Source organism: Pseudorca crassidens, chromosome 6, assembly GCF_039906515.1.
Source record: "Pseudorca crassidens isolate mPseCra1 chromosome 6, mPseCra1.hap1, whole genome shotgun sequence".
In the NCBI taxonomy this organism is placed as follows: Eukaryota; Metazoa; Chordata; class Mammalia; order Artiodactyla; family Delphinidae; genus Pseudorca; species Pseudorca crassidens.
In genome coordinates this window covers 125,110,816-125,133,320 of record NC_090301.1, presented here as the reverse complement: position 1 = coordinate 125,133,320, position 22,505 = coordinate 125,110,816, and the positions used below count along the sequence as shown (strand labels likewise).

The 22,505-nt window shown below is 56.6% G+C and overlaps 1 protein-coding gene across 2 annotated transcripts in view; it reads left to right on the top strand.

Moving 5' to 3' along the window:
• The first annotated feature begins 12,525 nt into the window (after positions 1-12,525).
• The window catches only part of HS6ST1 (heparan sulfate 6-O-sulfotransferase 1), a 42,972-nt gene continuing 32,992 nt past the window's right edge, over positions 12,526-22,505 (top strand). The window contains exon 1 of one of the 2 annotated variants that reach the window (XM_067742311.1): positions 12,526-13,355. In XM_067742311.1, coding sequence (XP_067598412.1) covers positions 12,829-13,355 — 527 coding nt within the window. In that variant the 5' untranslated portion in view covers positions 12,526-12,828. The remainder of the gene's footprint in view (positions 13,356-22,505) is intronic. The other variant, XM_067742309.1, reaches the window with a different exon arrangement.

Below are 22,505 nucleotides of genomic sequence, written 5' to 3'. Positions count from 1 at the left end.
TGGAAAAAAGATCGATGGTTCTAGGTCCACATTTAGATGAATTTTTGAATTATTTCCTGTGTGGTATTGTTTATTTTTTATGCAGATATCCAGTTTGTTTCAGCATCATTTGTTTAACAAGTTTTCCTTTCCCCTTTGAATTAACTTGATTCCTTGATCAAAAATCAGGTGAAAGGAAGAGGCATCTGCCCTCCTAAGTTCACTGCAGTATCATTCACAACAACTAAGATATGGAAACAACCTAAATATCTGTTCACAGATGAAAGGATAAGGAAAATGTGGTACACATTTTAAATGGAATATTATTCAACCTTTAAAAAGAAGGAAATCCTTTCATTTGTGACAACATGTATGAAACTGGAGGACATTATGCTAAGTGAAATGAACCAGACACATAAATACAAATACTGTATGATCTCACTTATATGTGGCATATTCTTTTAAAAAGCCAAACTCATAGTAACAGAGAATGGAATAGTGATTACCAAGGTCTGGGGCATGGGGGAAAAGAGTAGATGTTTTAAAAAAAAAATCAATTGACCATATTATGTAGGCATATTTCTGTTCCACATATCCAATGTCTATCCTTATGGCATCCTTTACCACCTTGATTAATGTAGCTTGGTTGTAAGTCTTAAAATCAGGTAATGCACCTCATTCATTTTATTCTTTTACAAAGTATTTTGGCTCTTTTATATCCTTTACTTTTTCATATAAATTTTAGAATCAGCTTTCTTCAAAAAGGCTGTGTGGAAGTTTGTTTGGCACTGTGTTGAGTCCATAAGCCAATTTGGAGAAAATGGGCATCGTCTTAAAATTATGGACTCCAATCCATGAACATGGTATATCTCTCCATTAAGTTGGCCCTTATTTAATTTCTCTCAAAAATGTTTGTGCAATTTTCAGTATGAAAGTCTTGCTCATCTTTCATCAGATTGGTTCATAGGTATTTCAATGTTATTTTTAAGTTTTTTGTTTTTATTTTTTTTTTGCGGTACGCAGGCCTCTCACTGTTGTGGCCTCTCCCGTTGCACAGCACAGGCTCTGGACGCACAGGCTCAGTGGCCGTGGCTCACAGGCCCAGCCGCTCCGCGGCATGTGGGATCTCCCCGGATCGGGGCACAAACCCATGTCCCCTGCATCGGCAGGCGGACTCTCAACCACTGCGCCACCAGGGAAGCCCTATTTTTAAGTATTTTTAATTTCACTTTTGTAGGTTTTTGTATGCCTCCTTCATAAGATTGAAGATATTCTCTTCTATTTTTAGTTAGCTGAGATTTTTTATAATGAATATGTGTTGAATTTTATCGAATTCTTTTTCTGCATTTTTAAAAATAATGATACATTTTTTTCTCCTTTAGCCATTTAGTTTCCTTTAGTCACCACTTTATGGTGGTTAATTACATTGATTTATTTTTGAATATTAGATAAACTTTTTTATCCTTGGCATAAATCCCACTTGATCATTACATATTTTTCTTTCTTTCTATGTTTGCTGAATTTGATTTGTTAACATTTTGTTAAGAATTTTTTCATATATGTTTATGAGGGATATTAATCTAATTATAATTTTCTTGTCAAATGTTGGTATCAGGGCTATGCTGGCCTCATAAAATGAGTTGAGAAGTATTCCCTCCTCCTTTATTTTCTCCAAAGGATTATGTCAGATTGGCGTTAGTTGTCCATAAATATTTGATAGAATTTCCTGAAAGAGCCATTGGGCCTGGAGTTTTCATGGTAGGAAAGTTTTTAATTATAAGTTTAATATCTGTGATAGACATAAGGCTATTGAGACTTTCTATTGTTGTGTGACTTTTAGTAATTTGCAGTTTTCAAGGAATTTGTCAGCTTCATCTAAGTTGTTGAATTTCCTGGCATAGCGTTGTTCACAATAGTCTCTCATTACCACTTTAACATCTGTCTGATCTGGGGTGGAAAGGTTTTTTATTTTTGTTTTTGGTTGATTTTCTTTTTTTTCCCCCAGCATTTAATGTTGTTCCACTGTCATCTGCCCACCATTTATTCTCTTTTTTTTAAATATTTATTTATTTATTTTGGCTGCATCGGGTCTTAGTTGCAGCAAATGAGATCTTCCTTGCAGCACGCGGGATCTTTTGTTGTGGCACATGGGTTCTTCGTTGCAGCATGTGGGCTTCTCTCTAGCTGTGCTGTGTGGGCTCTAGAGTACATGGGCTTAGTTGCCCCATGACATGTGGGATCTTAGTTCCCTGACCAGGGATTGAATCCACATCCCCTGCATTGGAAGGCAGATTCCCAACCACTGGACTATGAGGGAAGTCCCCTGCCCTCCATTCACTCTGATGAAAAGTCAGCGTAATTCTTTCTACTGTTCCTCTGTATATAATGCCTTTTTTTCTCCGGCTGCTTTTAAGATTTTATCTTTATCTTTGGGCTTCAGTAATTTGACTATGACGTGCCAAGGTGTGGTTTTATTTGTTTTTACTCTGCTTGAGGGTCACTGAGCTTCGTGCATCCGTGGGGTTATTGCCTTTCATCAATCTTGTTAAATTCTGTATCATCTCTGTTAAATATTTCTTTTGCCCCAATCTCTCTAGCCTCCCCTTGATGCTCCACTTACACATTTATTGGACCATGTGGTATTTTCCCACAGATCTCGGATAATCCCTTCTTTTTTTTAATATTCTTTTATTTTGTATTTCAGTTTGGAGATTTTCTCTTGACCTATCTTCCAGTTCACTGATGTTTTTTCTGTTGTTCGTTAGCAAATAAATTTTGTGTTTTCAATAAAGTATTTTTCATTTATAGAATTTCCAGTTTGTTCTTTTTTTTCTTTTAAAGACTTTCTTTTAATTTATTTATTTTATTTACTTATTTTTTGGCTGCATTGGGTCTTCATTGCTGCACGTGGGCTTTCTCTAGTTGCAGTAAGCGGGGGCTACTCTTCGTTTCTCATTGCAGTAGCTTCTCTTGTTGCGGAGCATGGGCTCTGTGCACGCAGTCTTCAGTAGTTGTGGCTCATGGGCTCTAGAGTGCAGGCTCAGTAGTTGTGGCACACGGGCTTAGTTGTTCCACGTCATGTGGGATCTTCCTGGACCAGGGCTCGAATCCATGTCCCCTGCATTGGCAGGTGGATTCTTAACCACTGCAGTACCAGGGAAGCCCTGGTGTATTTAACTAAACAGAAAATTAGAACTTCTATATGACAAAAAAATATGAATTAAAAGATAAATGAAAGTCTTTGAGAAATTATTTCTAAAATCTGTAATAGATATGGGATTAACACTATTAATATTTTAGAAACTAATAAAAATAAAAAATAAACACCCCAATAGAAAAACAAACTAAGAAAATGAGTGGGTAATTTGCCAAAGAAGAAAATAAATGGTCGAAAAGAATGAAAACAGTTCACCGTTACCAGTAATTGAATAAATGCAAATTAAAACAGTGAGATACCATCTTTCACCTGTCAACCTACAACAGTTTGAAAATAGTAAGAGTCCTTCATTCAGTAAATATCAGTTCAGCATCTTCTACATGCACCATCTGTATGTATCCCTGGGAGCTGGAATCCAGAAGTGAACTGACAGTCTCTGCACTTAGGGTCTAGTGTGGGCAAGACAAGGTGATAAGCGTAAGGGAGAAAGATAAGGGAAAGAAAGGGGGCTACGAAATAATGGGGAAAGGGGATGGCTCTTTTACATAAGATGAATGGGGAAGGCAATTCTAATCAAACAGTATCTGAGCAGAGACCTGAAGAAAGTGAGGGCTGTTTGGATGTCCGAGAAAAAATATTTCAGGCAGAGGGATCAGCAGGTCAAGTCAGGGATCAGCCCCTGAGGGCAGGACATGCTAGGAACACTCAGGATAACAGTAGGAAAGCCATCCTGTCTGGAAATGAAGGGGAGCATGAATGATGGAGTCAGAGACCTTGAATTTCTGGAAACTAATTTTCTCATACACTGTTGGCAGAAAGCCCTGGGTTGTTTTTTTTTAAATATTTATTTATTTATTTGGCTGCGTCGGGTCTTTGTTGCGGCACACAGGCTCTTCGTTGTGGTGCACGGGCTCCAGAGCGCACAGGCTCAGTAGTTGCGGTATGTGGTCTTAGCTGCTCCGCGGCATGTGGGATCTCATTTCCCAGACCAAGGATAGACCCCGCGTCCCTTGCATTGGAAGGCAGATTCTTAACCACTGGACCACCAGGGAATTCCCAAAACATTGCTTTTTATTTCTCCATCTGCTCGATCTGCTTGACAGCCCCGTCCCAGGGTTACAACAGAGAACACCTGATTTAGCCCCATCCAGTCATACTAGACAGATCCAATCATTGTTAAGGCTTTATCTTCTTTCTTTTTAAATTTTCTTTCTTAGCTTTTGTTTATGAAAAGTTGGAATCCACACAGAAGTAGAGAGCACAGCATAATGAACCCATCGACACCCATCACATTTCATAGGCACTCCTCCCCAGGGGAGCATTTTAAAGCAAATTCCAGGGCTTCCCTGGTGGCGCAGTGGTTGAGAGTTCGCCTGCCGATGCAGGGGACACGGGTTCATGCCCCGGTCCGGGAAGATCCCACATGCCACGGAGCGGCTGGGCCCGTGAGCCATGGCCGCTGAGCCTGCGCGTCCGGAGCCTGTACTCCGCAACGGGAGAGGCCGCAACAGTGTCAGGCCCGCGTACCGCAAAAAAAAAAAAAAGCAAATTCCGTAAGTGCTTCAGATTGTGTCTCTCATCAGATTGTGATCCTCAAATCCTCCCTTTGGACAGCCTGGTCTCCACTTGCACGGCTCAAGTAAATTCTTTCAGAACTCTGAATTCTTAGGAGTCCAAGCATGCCCAGGGCAAGACGGCAGGTGAGATTCACGGGAAGCGGGCTCGCTGCTGGGACTGATGTAGCCACTGTCCCACGAGGGGAGGCTGGTGGAGCCGCCCGCACGCATGGGCACGGGCTTTACTGCAACCCCAGACCTGGCCCAACGGCCCACGGGAAGCCACCCTGCCCTGGGACGCAGTCAAGTTCCGAATCCCTAGCTGGGGCATCAGAAGCCTCCAGGCCCCACCTCAGCCACAAAGAAACCGAAGCCTGCTTCGGAGAACAAATCCAGCCTGCCCGCCGCGCATAGCCCGTCGGGGCTCCCCCCTGTTGGCACGGGCTGCCCTGCAGAGCGGAAGCTCTGAAGGACTGGGCCCCCCACAGACACCTCTGTATTCACGGACACCTGCTTTCATCTTGAACTGTTAAGAGACGGAAGTTTTCGAAAAAGTTTATCTCGCAACAAAGTCTGCCTTTCAAGCCTACCGGCCAGGTGCAAACTCAGAAGGTCTCATTTTGGAGTTCTGAAGCTGAAGATTGCTCCTGCGTGCCCAAACTGCCCGAGGCAAGAGGATGCTTCCAGCGAAAGAGGGAGACTTCAGGACCAGGGGATGCAAATGAGATGGGTGTATTAACATATGCAAAACATACTATTCCCATGAAAAAGTGATGAAGGCTGTGTGAGGGAAACAAGGGCCCCAGGCACACTCAGTAGGGTCCCAGGGTGGGAAATACCAAGCCAAGAAGAGTTGGGCCAGCGCAGGGGGAGGTGAAGGCTGGACCCCACCCAGAACCTGGTTCTTGGATTCCCCCAGGGCTCAGCTGCCCAGAAGTGTGAAGGTGAGGGGACCCTCGGCCCCGGCTCTCACCAGGCATGGGAGAGTGTCACCTTGGCCAAGACACTTCCACTTGTTCAGCCTTAACGTCCCCATCTGTGAAACAGGGGAACGATGCCCGTAGGGCAGCTGAGAGAACTGAAAAAAATAATGCCCAGAGGAGGCCCGTCCAAGGGCTGGCACATGGGAGGAGCAGGTCGACTGTATTCAGTAGAGTGCTTCCTACAGATCTTTAGTGCGCGATGTACGTTGGTTCACTTACTCCTTACAATGACCCTACGAAGTAGTCTATCCTCATTTCACAGATGAGAAAACAGAGGCCCAGGGAGCTCAAGTAACCTGCTCTGGGTTACACAGCTGGTTGGACAGAGCTGGGAAGTGAACACAGCCCCTGATTCCTAACAGCCCCACTTGACTTGGTTCTTATATGGCTGAGGCCGAGACCCTCCTCCTTGGGCCCCTGCCCCACATGGCCTCAAGGGACCTGCCTGAGGAGGGAACGAGTGTCCCAAGCCTCCGTCACCCAAAAGCCAAAGTCCCACAAGGAGGCTCTCTTGCAGCCCCAGGGTGGCCGGGATGTGCAGGCAGGCGTTGCACTGCAGGCCCCCATCCCTGGGCCTCATCTGAGGTGCAGCCTCTCCCTGCCTTGCAGGCCTCAGCCATGAAGCAGAGGCCTCCATTCCCTGCCTGCTTCCTCCTCTGCTGGCCCTGTGGCCTTGGCCTGGCCTCCCTGAGCCTCAGCTTCCTCATCTGTAAAGAAGGGGCGACAACCCGACTTGCCTGAAAAGTTGCCGTGTGTGCAGATTAAATGAGATGATGCCTGAGAGGCGGGTAAGGCTGGTTACCGGCACAGAAGCGGGCAAGGGGGTCTGAGCTGTGCTCACCGGCCCTGCTGCCCACCTGAGCCAAAAGCAGACCCCTTCCTGACCACCAGCCACATGCAGCCACCGCAGGGAACTGGGCCCAGCCCACACCTCAGCCAGGCAGGTGTCCTGGTTCACCGTGCCCACGGTGTGAACCCTGGCCCCTGAAGCTGCAGAACTGAAGTAGATGCTATAGCAGGGGGCTAGCCCTCCCTATCGCTCTTGTGGTACCCAGACGGGGGTGCCGCCCTCCTCCCATTAGCTGCTCAGAACCCCCGGGCCGACTGTGTCACAAAAGGCTCCTCTGTGAAGGAGGGGGGTTAAAAAGGGGAAGGGAGAAAAATGAACGGCAAGAACATTCCCATTTGGAGAGACAGGTGGGCACTGCAGAGCTGGGAGAAAGTGACATGGCCAGTCAGGTCACAGCTGGGGGACACAGGGGCAGTGCCCCCTGGGGCCTGGTCTCCAGGACAGAGCAGCCCCTTCCCCACAGGGCTGCTGGGGCAGGCAGGCCACACAGGCAGCAGCCCAGGGACCCTCTGTGACACCCAGCCCTCTCCATAAGCCGCCCGTATCCCCACCTTTGTGCCCACTAAAGGCCCTATGACCCCACCTGGGAGAGAAGCTTCCATCAGAAAAATCAACCAGGTGTCACACCAACTCGAATCTATCAGGAGGGTGAATCTTAAATAACAACCTAAAATGACAGAGGACTCCGTAAAAAGAGCCAAGGAAGAGACGGGAGGGGCAGGCCGTTATCTTGCAGGAAGGGCAGCTGTCACAAAAGGGGGAAATGCACCCTAGTGAGATCCACAGAGAAGTCGGCGGAGGGGCCAGACACTCAGTGAGAGGCAACCAGCTAAGCCCAGAGATAGAGAGACACGAGATGGTCACATGGAGTGGAGGGCACTGACCTCACACATCCTCTCCCCTCGCCAGCTCTGCAAGGCGTCGGGTCCCCGGAAGACCCTCCCCCGCCGCCCCGTGCCCTGGCCCTGGTGGGGGCAGTGGCAGCAGGCACCACTGTCCTGGTGGCTCATCTCCATCTGTTCCATTCAGCCCTCTGAAGGGTGCTAACCCCCCAGGGAATAGTCCTACCAGTGTGCCCCCACTGGCCCCCCAGATGGCTCCCCCAACCCCAGCTAGGTTGGGACCCCTTCTTGGCAGAAAAAACAATGATATAAATGTGGGATGAGGTCCTGCTGGGAGCTAGACACACCAACGAGACACCTGTCGCCTCTCACCTCACCCTTCGTTAGCCCTGGAATTTCCAAAGGCGTGTCCCTTTATGAGAAGTTTCCACGTATAAGAATGTGGACAATGCCCTCGGGATAACAATATGCCCGTCCAGGCCTCACCGAGCTGGCAGAACCTGGCCCTGCCTAGTTCAGGCACTGCCCTGTCAACAACCCGGTCAGCAGGGAAGCACCTGGGAGGAAGGCGGGCCTCACTGCCCTCCCTGTGGTCCAGGAGGGGAGGGAGACGCAGAACAGGGCCTCCAGTGCTGGGCGGGGAATCCCCACCAGGCAGCAGGCCAGGTGGGCCCCTGCCTCGCCCACCTCTCAGTGCCCTCTACACAGCAGGCACCGGGTAGAGGGGGACAGGGCCAAGCTCCCAGGTGTGATCGGCTGGTCAAGGTGCGCAGTCACCCGGGTCTAGCCGGGCAAGAGCCGCTCACACGGGTTTCCCCTCTGGGCCACAACTGGGTCACAAACCTCAGCTTTTGGGGGCGTGTATTAGATGTGGACTATGTTATTTCCCTCTGAATTGCTCAGATTCTCATTAAGCCGTTTATACTCCCACCTCCACCCCACCCCCCGCCCCCCCGCCCCGAAAGGATTTAAGGTTGCCTTAAAATCCAGCAGGAGAGAACACAAAAACCAGCCACTGGCCACTGGCCACTCGGCGGTCAGGACAGGCAGAGAGAGTTAGAGACCGCTGCTCTGGGGCACCCCTCCTCCAGGCCGGGACGGCCCGGGCCCTTCCAAAGTTCAGGTGGAGGTGGGGACAGCCCTTCGACCCACAAGACCGCGCCCTGGGAAGACACTGCGCAGGCCTCTGTGCTGGGCCGAGGCGGAAGGAACTGGGTACCGCGCATAGCCTGCGGTGCAAGCCAGCCCTGGACACAGGGACAGTTCTGCGGCGGGAGGGGCGGGTGAGACGGCTCCCTGGAGGAGGAGGCCTTAAATAGGCGGGTAGGACTCCCCAGGAGCCGGGGGCAAAGGCAGGAGGCACAAGAGGGAAGCGTGGGGATCCCTGGAGAGAGAGGCCTCCATAGAGGGGAGGACGCGCTGGTTATACCAGAGTGACCCTGAGTCTCCCGGCTCGGGGCCCTGGCGACCCCACCCTCCCAGGTCCCACTGGGCCAGCCCCTGGGGTCACGGCAGGCCGCTCGCGGCCCCCCAAGCGGGCCCAATCGCAGCGACGCCGATTCCGCCGCGATCCTGAGTCCACCTTAAAAGTTTGTCCCCAAAGAAACCCCTCTCTCTCTCTGCCGCGCCGTGGGAAGCAGGACCATCCCCGGAGGAGGCTCTGAAGACAGAAGGGGGTGCCCTCCTCCACCCCCTCGCAAACAACAATAGGCGACCGACCGAAAAAGAACGAGGGAATCAAGCGTGGAAAATCCCCCAATCCTGCAATGTCAATGCTGGGCGCGCGGCGGGCGGGCGGCCGCGGTGCTGCCTCCACGCGCCCTTCCACGGGACTGCAGCCCGAGAGGGAGGGGTGCTACGGGTTGATCTCCTGGTTCTCAGACTCTGAGGACGCAGGGCAGGTAGGGAGGGAAAGCTTGCGTTTGGGTTCTTATGGCTATTTTAGGCTCAAAGGAAATTGCATTTCATTCCTGAAGCCGAAATCTTCTCACTGCTTGCACTTTCCCGAAGCAGAAGTACAACGACTTGTTTTTATTTGATGATCACATCCTACAACTAGCCGTGTTTTTTTCTCTTTCTTCGATATTTAAGCCAGAGATCATACATTAAAGACTTTATGAAGTGAATAGTCAGAGGACAAAGATAGTCACGAAGCAGAAGAGCGGCGATTGCTTTTTCCTGAACTTTGAAAACACTCAAAGCTGGGCGCTGCATCCAGCAAACTATTAGCCCTCCGTATATGCATTCATACACGGTCTTAGGACCGTGGGGAACCTTGGCTACCAGGCCGATCAGGTAGGGAGAGGAAGGAAACAGCGCGTGAGGAGGACCCAACTGAGTGCCAGGCGCTTGGCAACGCTGTGACCTCACTTGAGATCCACACCGCCCTTTGATGTGTGTGTTTCTGCCGGTTGTCAGGAGGACAGTGGAGACTCAGCAGGGAGTAGGTTGATGAGGCTGCCAGTCGGGGAAAGGGAGAGTCTGTATTCCATCCGGCTCCCAAAGGTCCACTGATTGACTGAAGCAACTTGAGTCCATCCGTGGCTCCTCTGACTTGACTTGGCGATAGACTCACCTATGGCCTTGGGGTCTCACAGTGTGTGTGCAGCACTTAAATCAAAGGGGATAACTGAGTAAAATCCTACAGCCATCTAGAAAGATCTTCTTCCCCCTAAAGGAATTCTAGGAAGAAAAGACTTCTGAGCTATATAGGAGGTTCCCTATGAGCCATTCTGGCAGGTACAAAGCTGGATTAAACAGCTTCCCTGGCAGAGCTGCTAATCCGAGGTCAGGAAGCTCTGGCTCCCATTACGGCTCCTGGGAGGGGCAGCCACCCACTGCAGACCCTGTACTAGACCCTCTATCCTCTCTGGGCCTTAGTTTCCCCATTGGGACAGTCAGATTTTCACAAGATGGGGCCGCAGGCCAAGCACAGATGATTTTGGTGGCCTTTCGGTAACACTGCAGGCTTCTCCTGGACATTCTGGACCACACTCCCATCTGACAGCAGAGAGCTGAGGAATGGTCCCAGCTGGCATCACCAGGAGCTGAGGAATGGTCCCTCTGGACCCTCTCGCTGTGCCCTGCTCCAGCCTTGGCCCCTGGCCTGGGGGAACCGAGTGGAGTGCAGGGGTGAGTAAGGGCCAGATGGGCCAGGATCAGAATCCCAGCTCTGCTGACTTCACAAGAGTAAGAGGAGCTCTGCCAGGCCTGGGGGCCACCTGGGGTCTCCACGCTGGGCCCAGACACCCAGAGCTGAGGGGATGGGGTGCCCGCAGGGGAGGCTTCTGCTCAGGCTTTGTTCACCCTGCTCTCAGTTTTCTCTTCTGTAAGATGGGTATTATAGTCTCCTCCGCAGATTTGCTGATGGGCTCAGATATGAGACATCTACAGTGATTGGTACCCGGTAGTTCTGGGAAAAGAGCAGCCTTCATTACAACTCACCACTTGACAGAGGACTGTCATCTGGGGAAGGATGCCCATTGGGTTGACCCTGGACAGCTCTGCCCTCCAGGTCTGAGCTGCTGCCTCCAGGGCCATAAAGGAAGCCTCCCCAAGCCTCAGCCCAAAACGGGGTCAAGTGACTGCAGACAGGCAGGTGGCTCCAGGCTCCCCACTGTGCCAGCCTCCACTCCTGGCAAGAATGAATCATTGCTGGTTAAGTCTGAGCAAGGTACCCGCAGGCCTCCTGGGCCAGGTCCAGCTTTCAGGCAGCTAGAGGATGGGCGGGGGCTTTGGGGCCCTGGGTCCCCCTGGGGACTGGCCACACTACCCCACCCCCAGCGGGCCTTAGGTCACCCTGCACAGTGCTCAGCGTGCTGCATCAGAGTGGATGTGTCTTCAGCCCTTCTGAAAATTGCATGCTCCCCTCTTAGTTGGATTTTGGGGTGTCGGTGGTTGGTTTTCCAGTTCTCTGGGTTTGCTTACCAGAAAGGATTTCTGGCATGATTTTATATATTTTCAACAGTTTAGTTGAAGTATAATTCCTCACAAACCCTCCCCCCGCCCCCATGCTTTCAGGACCCACGACAGAACAGAAACCAGGGGAGCTCCTGACATGGGATGACATGGGCATTTGAACCCAGGCCTGGCAGCCGCCTGAATCCAAAAACTTGCACCCAACCCAGCGAGGCCGGACACTCAGATTCTCAGCAGGTCATTTCTCACCCTGGCCCACCCCGTTGCACGGAGGTGCCACAGCTTCTGAGCCCAGTCAGGGCCAGGCGGTGTGGGTTCCAGGGCTAGTGCAGGGAGTCTGCCTCAGGGTCCAAGCTGGCAGGCGGGGGGCAGGCTGGGCTAACGGGGAGGGAGGCCCGCAGGGCCCATGGGCACCACCGCGGATAGGAGAGGCCCAGGGCTGCTACACCCTCTGACCCATCTACCAAAGCCAGAAGTTAATGTTTTTGTGGACCATCAAAATTTTAAATATTGGTTCAACATTTTATAACTTTTTCATTGGGATCATAATAAACTTGGAGATAAAAGCGCCCATTGACTGAAATTCCTTTTAAATAACGAAGGACTGCATAAAGCCGGCCCCTGCGGCCACTTCTGCATCTCTCTACGAGGGGGGAGGGGGAGGAGGGGGGAAGGGGGGAGGAGTGGAGGGGGGAGAGGAGGGGGACGAGGGGGAGGGGGAGGAAGGTCCCACCACTGCCGTGGGTCCCAGGCTCCCCACCCCCAACCCTCCCTCGTTCCTTCCCGACCCGCGCCCCGCCCCACCGCCCCCAGATCCCACCAAGTCCATCCAGCCCGGGCCCCCTCGCGTTCGGATCTTCAGAGTGCCCAGCGTGCAAAGCCAAGGCTTTCCCTCCCGTGAAGCAGGGAAGGGAACCCAGGCCCCAAGGCACCCGCCGCCGCGAGCCCCTCCAGCACAGAAGGGCCGTCCGCGCCCCACTACACGTTTCTCCAGTCTCTGCCCACGCCTCTGAGGACAGAGGTCAGTTCCCAGTCCTCGCTGCCCGCCTCGGAGCGGCCTCCTCAAGGCCGGAGACCTGCGTCCGGGAGCCAGGTACCGGCCTGCAGCCCCCGGAGCTCTGGGGGCGGGGCCGCGGATCGACGCGGGCGGCGACGGCAAGAGGCGCGGCGGGGGCGGGCCGGGGGCGGGCCGGGGCGGGGCGGCGGCAGACTGCGGAGACGCGGCGGCGCGCGGGGCGGCGCAGAGCGTTCTCGGCGCGGCGCGGAGCGGAGCTGACCGGCGGGCGAGGGGCCGCAGGGGGAGCGGAGCGGGCCGGAGCCGATCCGGAGCTGAGCCGGGATCGGGCCGCGGAGCGGGGCTCGGGCGAGGAGCAGCCATGGCGCCGCGCAGGGCCGGCGCCCGCGCCGCTGCTGGCGGCCTGGGTGCCGAGTAGCCGGGCCGGAGCGCGGGCGGCGGCGGCGGCGGCGGCGGAGGCAGCTGCGCCCGTGCCCCCCGCTCTCCAGGCCCCGCGCCCCGCGCCCGGGCTGCCGGCGATGGTGACACATGCGGCGGCGGCGCGCCGGCGGCAGGACCATGGTTGAGCGCGCCAGCAAGTTCGTGCTGGTGGTGGCGGGCTCGGCGTGCTTTATGCTCATCCTCTACCAGTACGCGGGCCCGGGACTGAGCCTGGGCGCGCCCGGCGGCCGCGCGCCGCCCGACGACCTGGATCTCTTCCCCACGCCCGACCCGCACTACGAGAAGAAGTACTACTTCCCGGTGCGCGAGCTGGAGCGCTCGCTGCACTTCGACATGAAGGGCGACGACGTGATCGTCTTCCTGCACATCCAGAAAACGGGCGGCACCACCTTCGGCCGCCACCTCGTGCAGAACGTGCGCCTCGAGGTGCCCTGCGACTGCCGGCCCGGCCAGAAAAAGTGCACCTGTTACCGGCCCAACCGCCGCGAGACCTGGCTCTTCTCCCGCTTCTCCACGGGCTGGAGCTGCGGGCTGCACGCCGACTGGACCGAGCTCACCAACTGCGTGCCCGGCGTGCTGGACCGCCGCGACCCCGCCGCGCTGCGCACGCCCAGGTGAGCGCCCGCAGCCGGCCGCGCCGTCGGCCTGGGACGGCGGGGCGCCTGCTCGCGGCCGCTCCCCCGGGCCCGGCCCTCGCCGGGCGGACCTGCGCCCACCCTCGCTCCCTGCCCTCTTCTCCTGCCCTCTTGGGGACCCCACTCGCCGCGGCTCTTCTGGACCCCCTCCTGATCTCAGGGCGTCCGAGCCCCCAGTTGGTCCGCCGCGGTCCGCCGCTCGAATCCCGCTCTCACCTCCTCCTCTGTGCCTCTTTACTTTTCCCCACCACCCGGCGGGCTGCGCGGAGCCTGGGCTTCCCGGGGTCACCGTCCCCTGCCCGCGGCCCGTCACCTGTCGTGACCCAGCTCTGGGTCCAGGCTAGCCTGTGTCGTCGGGCGGGAAGACGGGTTCCTGTGCGAGTGTAACCCACCTGGAGTGCTTGCTTTCCTGCGCCGCTCTCACGCCCAAATCGGAAGTGAGAGAAGTGAGGTGCCTCTCGCCCTGCACCTGCGGGGCCCCCGGCCCGCCGGCCTGCCTCGAGAGGGCTGGGGAGGAGCTGCCAGGGAAGGGGGCTGGCTCTGCCGTGCCCAAGTGTGCAGGTAGAACAAAGGCCCGAGTGTCCCCTGGGGCTGGGGGCAGGGAGAAGGCAGTGCTGCCTGCCCCTGCGAGTTGGGCCGGAACCAGGCGCAGGCTCGCTCTGAAAGAAGAGCAGACGGAGGCCTAGGGCAGGTTGGGGGGAGCTGAGCTGGCTGGGGGCCCCTATGCAGCCAGGTGCCTTCCCTGGGGGCCCCCATTACTGTGGAGGCTGGGAGCACAGGGCTGACCTGTGTTGGGGGACAGCTCTCCAGGGAAGCGCTTGGTAGCCAGAAACACTCTCTCTCCCCACGGTGCTGGGTTTCCAAGGGTTAAAGTTGGGAACCTTTTTCTCCTGTTCACGTGGGTGCCCTGCGGGGCCTTCTCCCTGAGATGCCTGGGCTGGGAAGGTCCAGAAAGGAGGTCTTCTTGCCAGCCTTTTGTTTATCTTCCTCGTTTGCCTCAAGAGTGCGTTCACGGGCAAGATGGGCGTTGGGGAGCTGTGTGCCCCGTGTAGCCGAGTTCATCAGCACTCCTGGGTCGAAGGTGCAAGGTCTCGGTGTGTTTGGGCGGTGAAGCTTTGGTGTCTGGCCAGCTCGGAGCTCTCCCTGCTCGGCCTTTCAGTCCTTCTACTGTTGTCTTTCCCAGGTGGTTAGGAAATTGGCGCCATGGAGCTGCGGGGGCGGGGGGGAGTGTCTTCCCACTTTCCCTTGGCTGTCCCCCCACCAACAGCAGCTCCCAGCCTGAGACGTGATGTGCTGGGTGCCTTAAGGCTACATGGCCACCAGTCGGCCTGTCCAGGGGCCCTTGAAGCATTGCTTCCTGCCCAGCACTTGGCCTGATCTGCATAGATGCACTTTGCTGGCCTTGTACCATCCCCTCACCCCTCACTCCCCGGGGTCCTGCCACTCTGTGCTAGACTGGGCTGGGCCTGGGGGCTTGCAGCCACTTGCCCATCTATCCTCTGCCCACCAGGGCTGCAAGCCCCCGGAACTGGGCACTAAGCAACCCACATAAGCCCAGGTGGGCACCTCTCTGCCTGCAGGAGTCGGGGTGTGGAGGGCGAAACGGTCCTGTCTGCCAAAGGCAATTAGGCAGCGAGAGCCCGGAGGGGAGAGGGTGCAGACCTCGCTCTAGGCGCTGCCGAGGGGCCTGAGTCAGGCTTGCCAGCAGACGTGGCCTTGACCCTCGTGTGCCACCAGGACACTCGTCCTACAGCCCCACCTCCTGAGGCTGATTTTCTCTTTGGGTCACCAGGGTGAAGGGCCCCTGGCGTCCCTTCTCCAGAGTCTGTCCACCAGAGCAGAAGGCCCACTGCCCCTACAGACAGGCACGGAGGAAACGGGGAAGCAGCCAGGGCCTCCGGGTGCTGCGCGAGGGCGGGTGCGTGTGGCAGGGGTGGAAGACTCCGTGCGTGGTCCGCGTGGTCCGCATGCGTGGTCAGCCGTGGCTCCGTCCTGCTGCGGTGGGGAAGTTGCTGAGCTCAGCAGCTGCCGGCTGTGGAGGAGGGGTTTCCAGGGTTCTCGGGAGGCCCGCCCTCTGCCGTCCGCTGGAGGAGTGGGCTGTGCCACCAGGCAGGTGACAGAGCCTTGCCGGCCTTCCGTGTCACTCTCCCTGCCTCTCCCTTCAGTTCTGGTCCAGGCGCCAGGTTGATGGCGTTTTTAATGAGCTTCCTGGAGGGGCCAGGGTAGTCTTGGCTTTGTGTGTTTACAAGCCTGTGTGCTCCCCTAGTCGGGCTGGGCCAGAGCGCCGGGGGTTCAGGAGGCAGCTCCCCCATCTGCCCAGGGACCCGGCACCCAGAGGGACGGTGGCAGTGCCCAGCCCCCATGGGATGCCTGCTGTCGGGTGGTGCCTGGTTTCAGGAGACTCGGGTGTCGCCCTTGCCCTCCTTCCCGCCCTCCCCATGGTCCTGTGGTGTCGGAGCGGCCGCCTGGCTGGTGAACTGAGGAGTGACATGGTACTTTGGGGGCTGGGCCTGGGCGAGAGCCCTTTTTTCCTCCTCTCCGGTCCCCAGGGCCAGCCACCTTGGGGGGTCGGGGTGGGGGGCGAATGTCTTCCCGCTGTGAGGTATGCTTCTAGAATCTGTCCACCGAGCCTCTCCCAGCTCTTGGTGCTGGCGTCCACAGGGCTTTGGGGCCTGCGGTGCGGGGAAGTGAGGGTTTTCACGGCTCCCGTGCTTCCCCGCCCAGCCACGTCAGCCGGGGTAGTTCTGAGATGGGCACGCATCGAGGAGACAAATGGAGATGGACAGGTTTCCAACCTTTTGCTGGAATATGGTTTGGAACTTGCAGCATCTGTGAGTGCTTCCTGGTGTGGAACAGAGGAGCAGGTGTGTGAGCAAAGCACTGGCAGGTCCCTGTTTCGTCCTGTGTCCAGCAAGGGAGCTGCCACACCTGCTGGCATCTGCTAGGAATGCTTATAAGGCCCCCAGGGAGGCCTGGCCTCAGGCAGGTGGCCGACCGTTGCCAAGGACCACTTTGGTTAGAGTGTGCCAGTGCCCCACGCTGCCATTCACCTCGTAGGGTCGGGATGGTGCTCCTAAGGTCCAAAACGTCCCTCCTTCCTCTTCCCGTCGGCCTGAAAGAGATGGAAGAGGAGACACGGTTAGGGTCTTGCCTCGGTTGCCCTGGAAACGTCCCTAAAATCGTGTAGGCTTCATCTGAAGCCGCAGAGGGCATTTGGGACCTGAGTATGGCTCCCGGGCCACCTTCATGGGGTCCTCTCTGCAGGTGGGCTCCCAGCATCCTTGATCTTAGCCGGCAGAGGCTGTGCTTCCTTGTAGGAGGAAGGAGTCTTAGTGTCAGTCCTGCAGCCTCACTCTGGTCGCACACCCTCCCTCCACCATCCCGAGTCCCGTCTGGTTTCAGAAATCCGCTGGTGCAGCCAGCTGCTCCTGTCCCTTCAGCCCCAGTTTTGCTGCCCCTTCCTTCAGGAAGCCTTCCCAGATAGCTCCCTGTTGCCTTAGGTGCCCTTGGCCACTCTCCATCTGCATCCTGGCACGTCCATGGCATGTTGGCACTGGCCAGAGCCCGAACAGGTGCTGCCTACATGTGGCACCAACAAGAACGTTCACCTCTTGGTCCTGCAGCCTCTCCGGGAGCTGCAGTCAGCGTGCCCTTCCCCCATGTGTCCTATGGTGAGTCAGGTTCAGGGACACAGTCTTGAGTGCAGTGCTGGTCCCAGAGAACCTCAGGGGCTTCTCAGTGGGCCCAGCCAGTGGGCCCAGGTTAGCTTGGAACATCCCTGTGGCACCGGACAACTTGGCTTCACAGTCGCATCCTTACGTGCAACTAAGGGACAAAACCTGCATTTGCCTGTAGTGGGGCAGATGTTACCCAGAGCTCATGACAGGGACCAGTGAACAGGGCCCGGCCACCTGAAGGAATTACCCGGAGAGGTCTTCGGTTGAGACGGAAAGAATCTAAGGTCAAGAAACTCAGAGTTAGATTTTCTTTAAGCATGAACAAACAACCAAAAAACCTCTTCTTTTTAAGCAAACGCGTGAGAAGACAAACTTTCAAATGACTTACCGGCGATCAGTTTAAATGATGCCCTGGTTTGTGAAATCATCAGGCTGTACAGCGCACGTTCTCCTCAAAGCACCACAGAACTTACAAGACCAGGGCTTCCTGTCCTCCTAGGCGCTTCCCTTGTAAAACCCGGGGCACTGCAGAGTGGGCTGGACACGGTGCAGGGGCTTGTGTGCCTTCCCGGTGGGTGCAGCTCCCAGCCCTGGGGCCCGGGGGCTGGTGAAGCCCCTGGTCTTCGTGGAATCAGTCAGGGTCTCTTTCTCAGTGGCAGGACTGAGAGGTTTGGCTGCTGCCCTGGGAGAGTGGCAGGCCATCAGCGGGGACCTGGCTTTGTCATCCTTAAGGGACCCTGAGTCTTTTCGTTTCATATTCTTTCCGTTTTTGTTATGAAGTGACGACTGTAGTAGATAATCGGCAGTAAAGTATAAAAAAGGAAAGTTACTGTATTCTCTGTGCGTACCTTTTCTTTTTATTATAATTGGCGCTATAACGTAAATTGTCTACAGATGTTATTCTGTGGCATTAAAAACAATAATTTAGTGGCTACAGGTGACTCACCTCTGGGTGCACCATAGTTGGTTCTCCTCTGGTGTTGAATGTGCAGATTTCCCATTCCTGGTTCCTGTAAGTAACGGTACAGTGGACATCCTTGTACATAAAGTATTTTTGCATACCCTGTCTTCCTTTGGAAATTCCTAGGTGTGGAATTTCCGAGTGGAATGGTCTGAATGTTTAAATGCTCCCAGTGTAAATATTAAATTACTTTACACCTTATTTTGTAACCAAGTATGGTATTTGAGTGCTCACCTCGTTGGTATTCAGTGTTGTTCTGGGTTTAAAGAGTTTACTTTCTTCAGTGAGCCAACTGTCTGTATCTGGTGTTTATTGAAAAGCCCCGCCTGACAAGTGCACCCTGGAGGGGGCCCGTCACTTTGGAGGGGGTGGGCAGGGCTGTACCCAGCCACCCTGAATGCCGGCCCGTCTGGTCACAGATGTGTGCATTTCACCCCTGCCCAGAGCGGAGGTGCAGCTCTCTGCCATCTGGGGCCAAAGGGGAGGGGTGAGTGGCCGTGGGGGCCTGAGTTGGGAGAGCCAGGGTCACAAAGGGAAGGGTGCAGACGGGAGGTTGGCTCTTGTCCCCTGAGCGCTCCGCGGGTACTTGGAATGGGCTATCTCATTTCCCCCTCCCTACTTCCACAAAGCACGTGTGACAGTTGTCCCCATTTTCCCCGCAAGGAGGTCAAGGCCCAGAAAAGTTAGGAAGCTGATATCCCGACGTCTGTCTGTCCTATGGCCTGTGTGCCCTCCCCCTTGGTGCCCCCAGCTGGGAAGACCAACCTCGGTGAGAACCGCCACCAGCCACCCGCCGTCGCGTCTGTCCCGCCTGGGGCAGAAGGGCTCCTGAGACCTTGGGCGGACACAGGCGGTTTCACGTGCAGATCTGGGTAGCCGGTGTATTGGAGAACATCTGGCAGTCTTCGCCCCTGCGGTCGCAAGACGGGACTCAGGCCACACCCTCCTGGCTCTGGCAGGGCAGCGCAGGAGGGGCTGCGGGGGGCGTCGGCGCTGCTGACAGCCGAGAGCAGGCGAGGCTCGGGGGCTGCCGGCACAGCGGGGCCGGCGCCTCCTGCCGCCTCTCCTGGGTGACCGGGTCCTTCTCAGGTGGTCCTGGTCCTGCAGCTGCCAGCCCCACCCCCAGCCCTGCGGGAAGGGCTGTGGAATTCAGGCCAGGACGTGATTCAGCTGGTCTGCGGGGAGGACGGGAAGGGAAGGGGGCACGTCTGACAGGGGGTCTCCCTGGTGGGCACTTACAGCAGTGTGGATGCGTCTCGTGGCCGACCCGCTCTCGTCTTCTCGGGCCCGTCCTTTGGCCTCGGTGGCCGGCACTCGCAGGTAGGCAGGCGCATTCGCAGGGTCTCCATCTCTCAACACTCTTACTCCTGCCTTTTCCAGAACTCAGCGGCTGTTTCTCTTCCTGTTACATTTTTGCTGTCAGTTTGGTTTGGGGTTGTTTTTTTGGGGGGGTGGGGAGGATGTTATGCAGAAAAAAGGTCCTAAGCACAGAAACAGGCAGGCACGCGAGTGGTGATGGCAGGAGGTGTGACCTGTGTCATCAGAGGGATTTGGAAGAGGCACCTCCGCGTGGGGTTTTGCAGGATCCGTAGGAGTAGAGACGGGAAGCAGCGCTCTGGAACCACGGTGACTCGCGTCGTCTGAGACCCGCGGCCAGTCACAGGGACAAATGGTAACAAGAGGGCAGTGGGGACAGGGGGGCAGTGTGCGTGGACAAGGGCCCTCCCAGAGGCCAGGATGTCCAGTCTGTCCCCGAAGGCAGGCCTGTCACTTTCTGGCTGTGGGACTTGTGGCCTTATCTCTCTGTTCCTCCCCTTCCTGGTAAAATGTCCCCTTCCTGGTGTGGTGTTGTCCCAAGTCCCCAGCTTCCAGGCCCTGTTATTTTGGAAAAGCATTGCGTGGCCACATCCACGCACCGGAGAGCTAACAAGCTGCTCCCAGGCTGCCTGACCCGGGTGGGCACTGTTGGAGGGCATCAGGGTCAGCGGGGGGGCGGGGGGCATGGAGGAGGCGTCCAGCCACTGGAGACCGCACACATCCTACCCCAGCCTTGGTTTAGACCTGGGATCTCTCTTCCTTGACGGGGGAGCAGAAACCAGCCAGGGCAGCCCTGCTATCCCACTGCCAGCGAGGCCCCCGGCCAGGCTCCCAGCCGGCTCTGTGGGTGCTGGCAGCTTTGCCGAGGACACGCAGCCCCGCGGCTGGCCGGCGGCCTTTCCCTGCAGCGCTGTCTGCGTCCGTGTCTCTCGAGGCTCCTCCAGGACAGCTGGACTGTTTGGAGGCCCCGCCCCGCCCTAGCTGTTGGTCTGTTCACTTGCTCAGCTGAGCACCCAGGCTCTGGGGCCTTGGTTTACCAGGGGCTGCCCGCAGGGACTGACGTACCCCGAGTTCTGCAAGGCCTGCACAGGAGCTCCTGGGCCCTCTCTGGTGCCCGGGGCTCAGGCTCCGGGGCAGGGCGGAGGCGCGTGGGGACTTGGCCTCTTGGGTTCCTTCCGAGAAGCCCAGGCAGCAGCTCTGGGCCCCAGCAGGCCCGACTGGGAACCAGAGGAGGAGAGAGGAGCCCCGGCAGCCTCTCTCACCTCGTGTCTGGAGCCAGTGGGTCTCGTGGGCACAGAGAAACAGCCCTCTGAGCCTCAGTTTCCCCATCTCTACAATGGGCGTATGGAGCTTGTCATTTGGTTCTGTGGAGGAGCCCAGTGTCCTGTTACCCATGACCTCCTGTGACTTCCTGGGCCCTCCGGCCCCAGTTTGTGTCCGTGTCCTGTTGGAGCCGTGGCCACTCGTCGTAACCCCGTAGAATTCTGCAGTCCAGGGGTGAGCGCCGGCCTCACTGCCCAGGGGTGGGGCCCAGGTCCTCACCTGTATGGGGGCAGCTGTCAGCAGCTTCCCTCAGCGCAGAGTGGGGCGGGGGGGTGGCCTGGAGCACTGTGAGAGAGTCTGGCCTCCCGGCCGCCCATGAGCCTCTGTTACGTGGGTAAAAGGCCCCGGGGTCGGGGTAGGGGGTGGGGCATCAGTAATCATCTGGAACGGTAGGAACTAGAGAAATGAAAACTCTGGAGTTAATTGTTTACAAAGCTGTAGAGTTGAAGGAAGTCAGTGGTGCGGGCCCCCCCCCCCCCTTGGCCACAGGCCGGAGCTGGGGCCCCAGCCGCTCTGCAGGCCTGGTGCTCCAGGGTGGACACCTGAGCTCCTGAGCCAGCCCCGTCTGGGTCCCCTGTTCCCTGATGCGCCCCGCCTGTATACGCGTGATACCCTGAACCACACTTTCTCGACCTGCCTTGTAGAGCCGTGGGAGGACTCGGGGGACGTGCCGGACCCCGGCAGGTGGTCAGCTGGGTAAGGTTCTCTCCACCCTCGATGACAAGGGAGGACAGAGGTCATCTCTGGGCCGGCCAGCAGTGAGGGAGCAGAAGCGGTGGGCGGCCAGGCCCTGCTGTCTCTGTACCAGGGGTGGCGGCAGAGCAGGGGAGGGGGCCCAGATGTGGAGCCGCACCAGCCGGGTTGAACCCCGCTTCTGCCACCTGCGAGCTCTGTGACTCGTGGGCCTCGGTTTTCCCATTTGTGAAATGGGCGTGGGGACAGCGCCTGTCTCATAGGTGGGAGCTTGCAGTTATGCCTTGTTGCTGGGCACTCTTTTTTTTTTTTTACAAGAGGCTACAGTGCCTCCCCTGTCTCCGGGGACAGGGCAGAGCCCTTCAGAGCCAGCTGGGAGCTCGACTTCTGTCCCCACTCTGAGTTGGTCAGCTCAGGGGTCAGCAGGGCACTTCCCTGGCAGCAGCTGAAGTCTAGGCACTTAGCTGGGAGGCCAGTGACGTCCACAAGCGTCACTGGCCTTCCAACATGCTGGCCTGGGGTGTGCTGTGTTGCGGCCATGGGGGTCTTCTGCTCACCCCAGGCTGTGGCACTGGGGACCCCCGTTCCTTCCCGCCTGTGCCCACTTGACAGAAGGGCTCGTTCGCTCCCTGGATCTGCAGAAGGCCCCTGCCGGGCTCGTTCGCTCCCTGGATCTGCAGAAGGCCCCTGCCTTCCTGTAATCAGGGCCCGTGGGGACAGTGCAGGTTGGTCCTGCTGTGCGGGCAGCTTGTCCGCCTCCCCCTCTGAGGACCTGGAGACCCAACCAAGAAGAAGTCAGTGGTGAGGAAGGGAAGGGCAGCAAGGCCAGGTGGGTCCCACGGCCTTACTCCTCTCCCCTCCCTGGGCCCCCGTCTGCCCCGGCCCTGGGCTGCGGTCACCCACCCACGGGCATCGACGGGAGGGGAGCGGCAGGCAGGCTCGTGTGCTCACGTGGTGCTCGCCGTGAGCTGAGCCCCCGGCACCTCGCCCCTCCCCCTCCCCACCACTGCGTTCCTTGCGTCCTCTTTTATACTTTCACTCACTGCCAACACATGTATCCCTTGAACAGCACCCAGCACCGTTGGGTGTTACACACTGTACTTGACCTTCTACTCCTCGCTTCCTTCGCTAGGCCTTGCTGTTGAGATTTATCTGTGT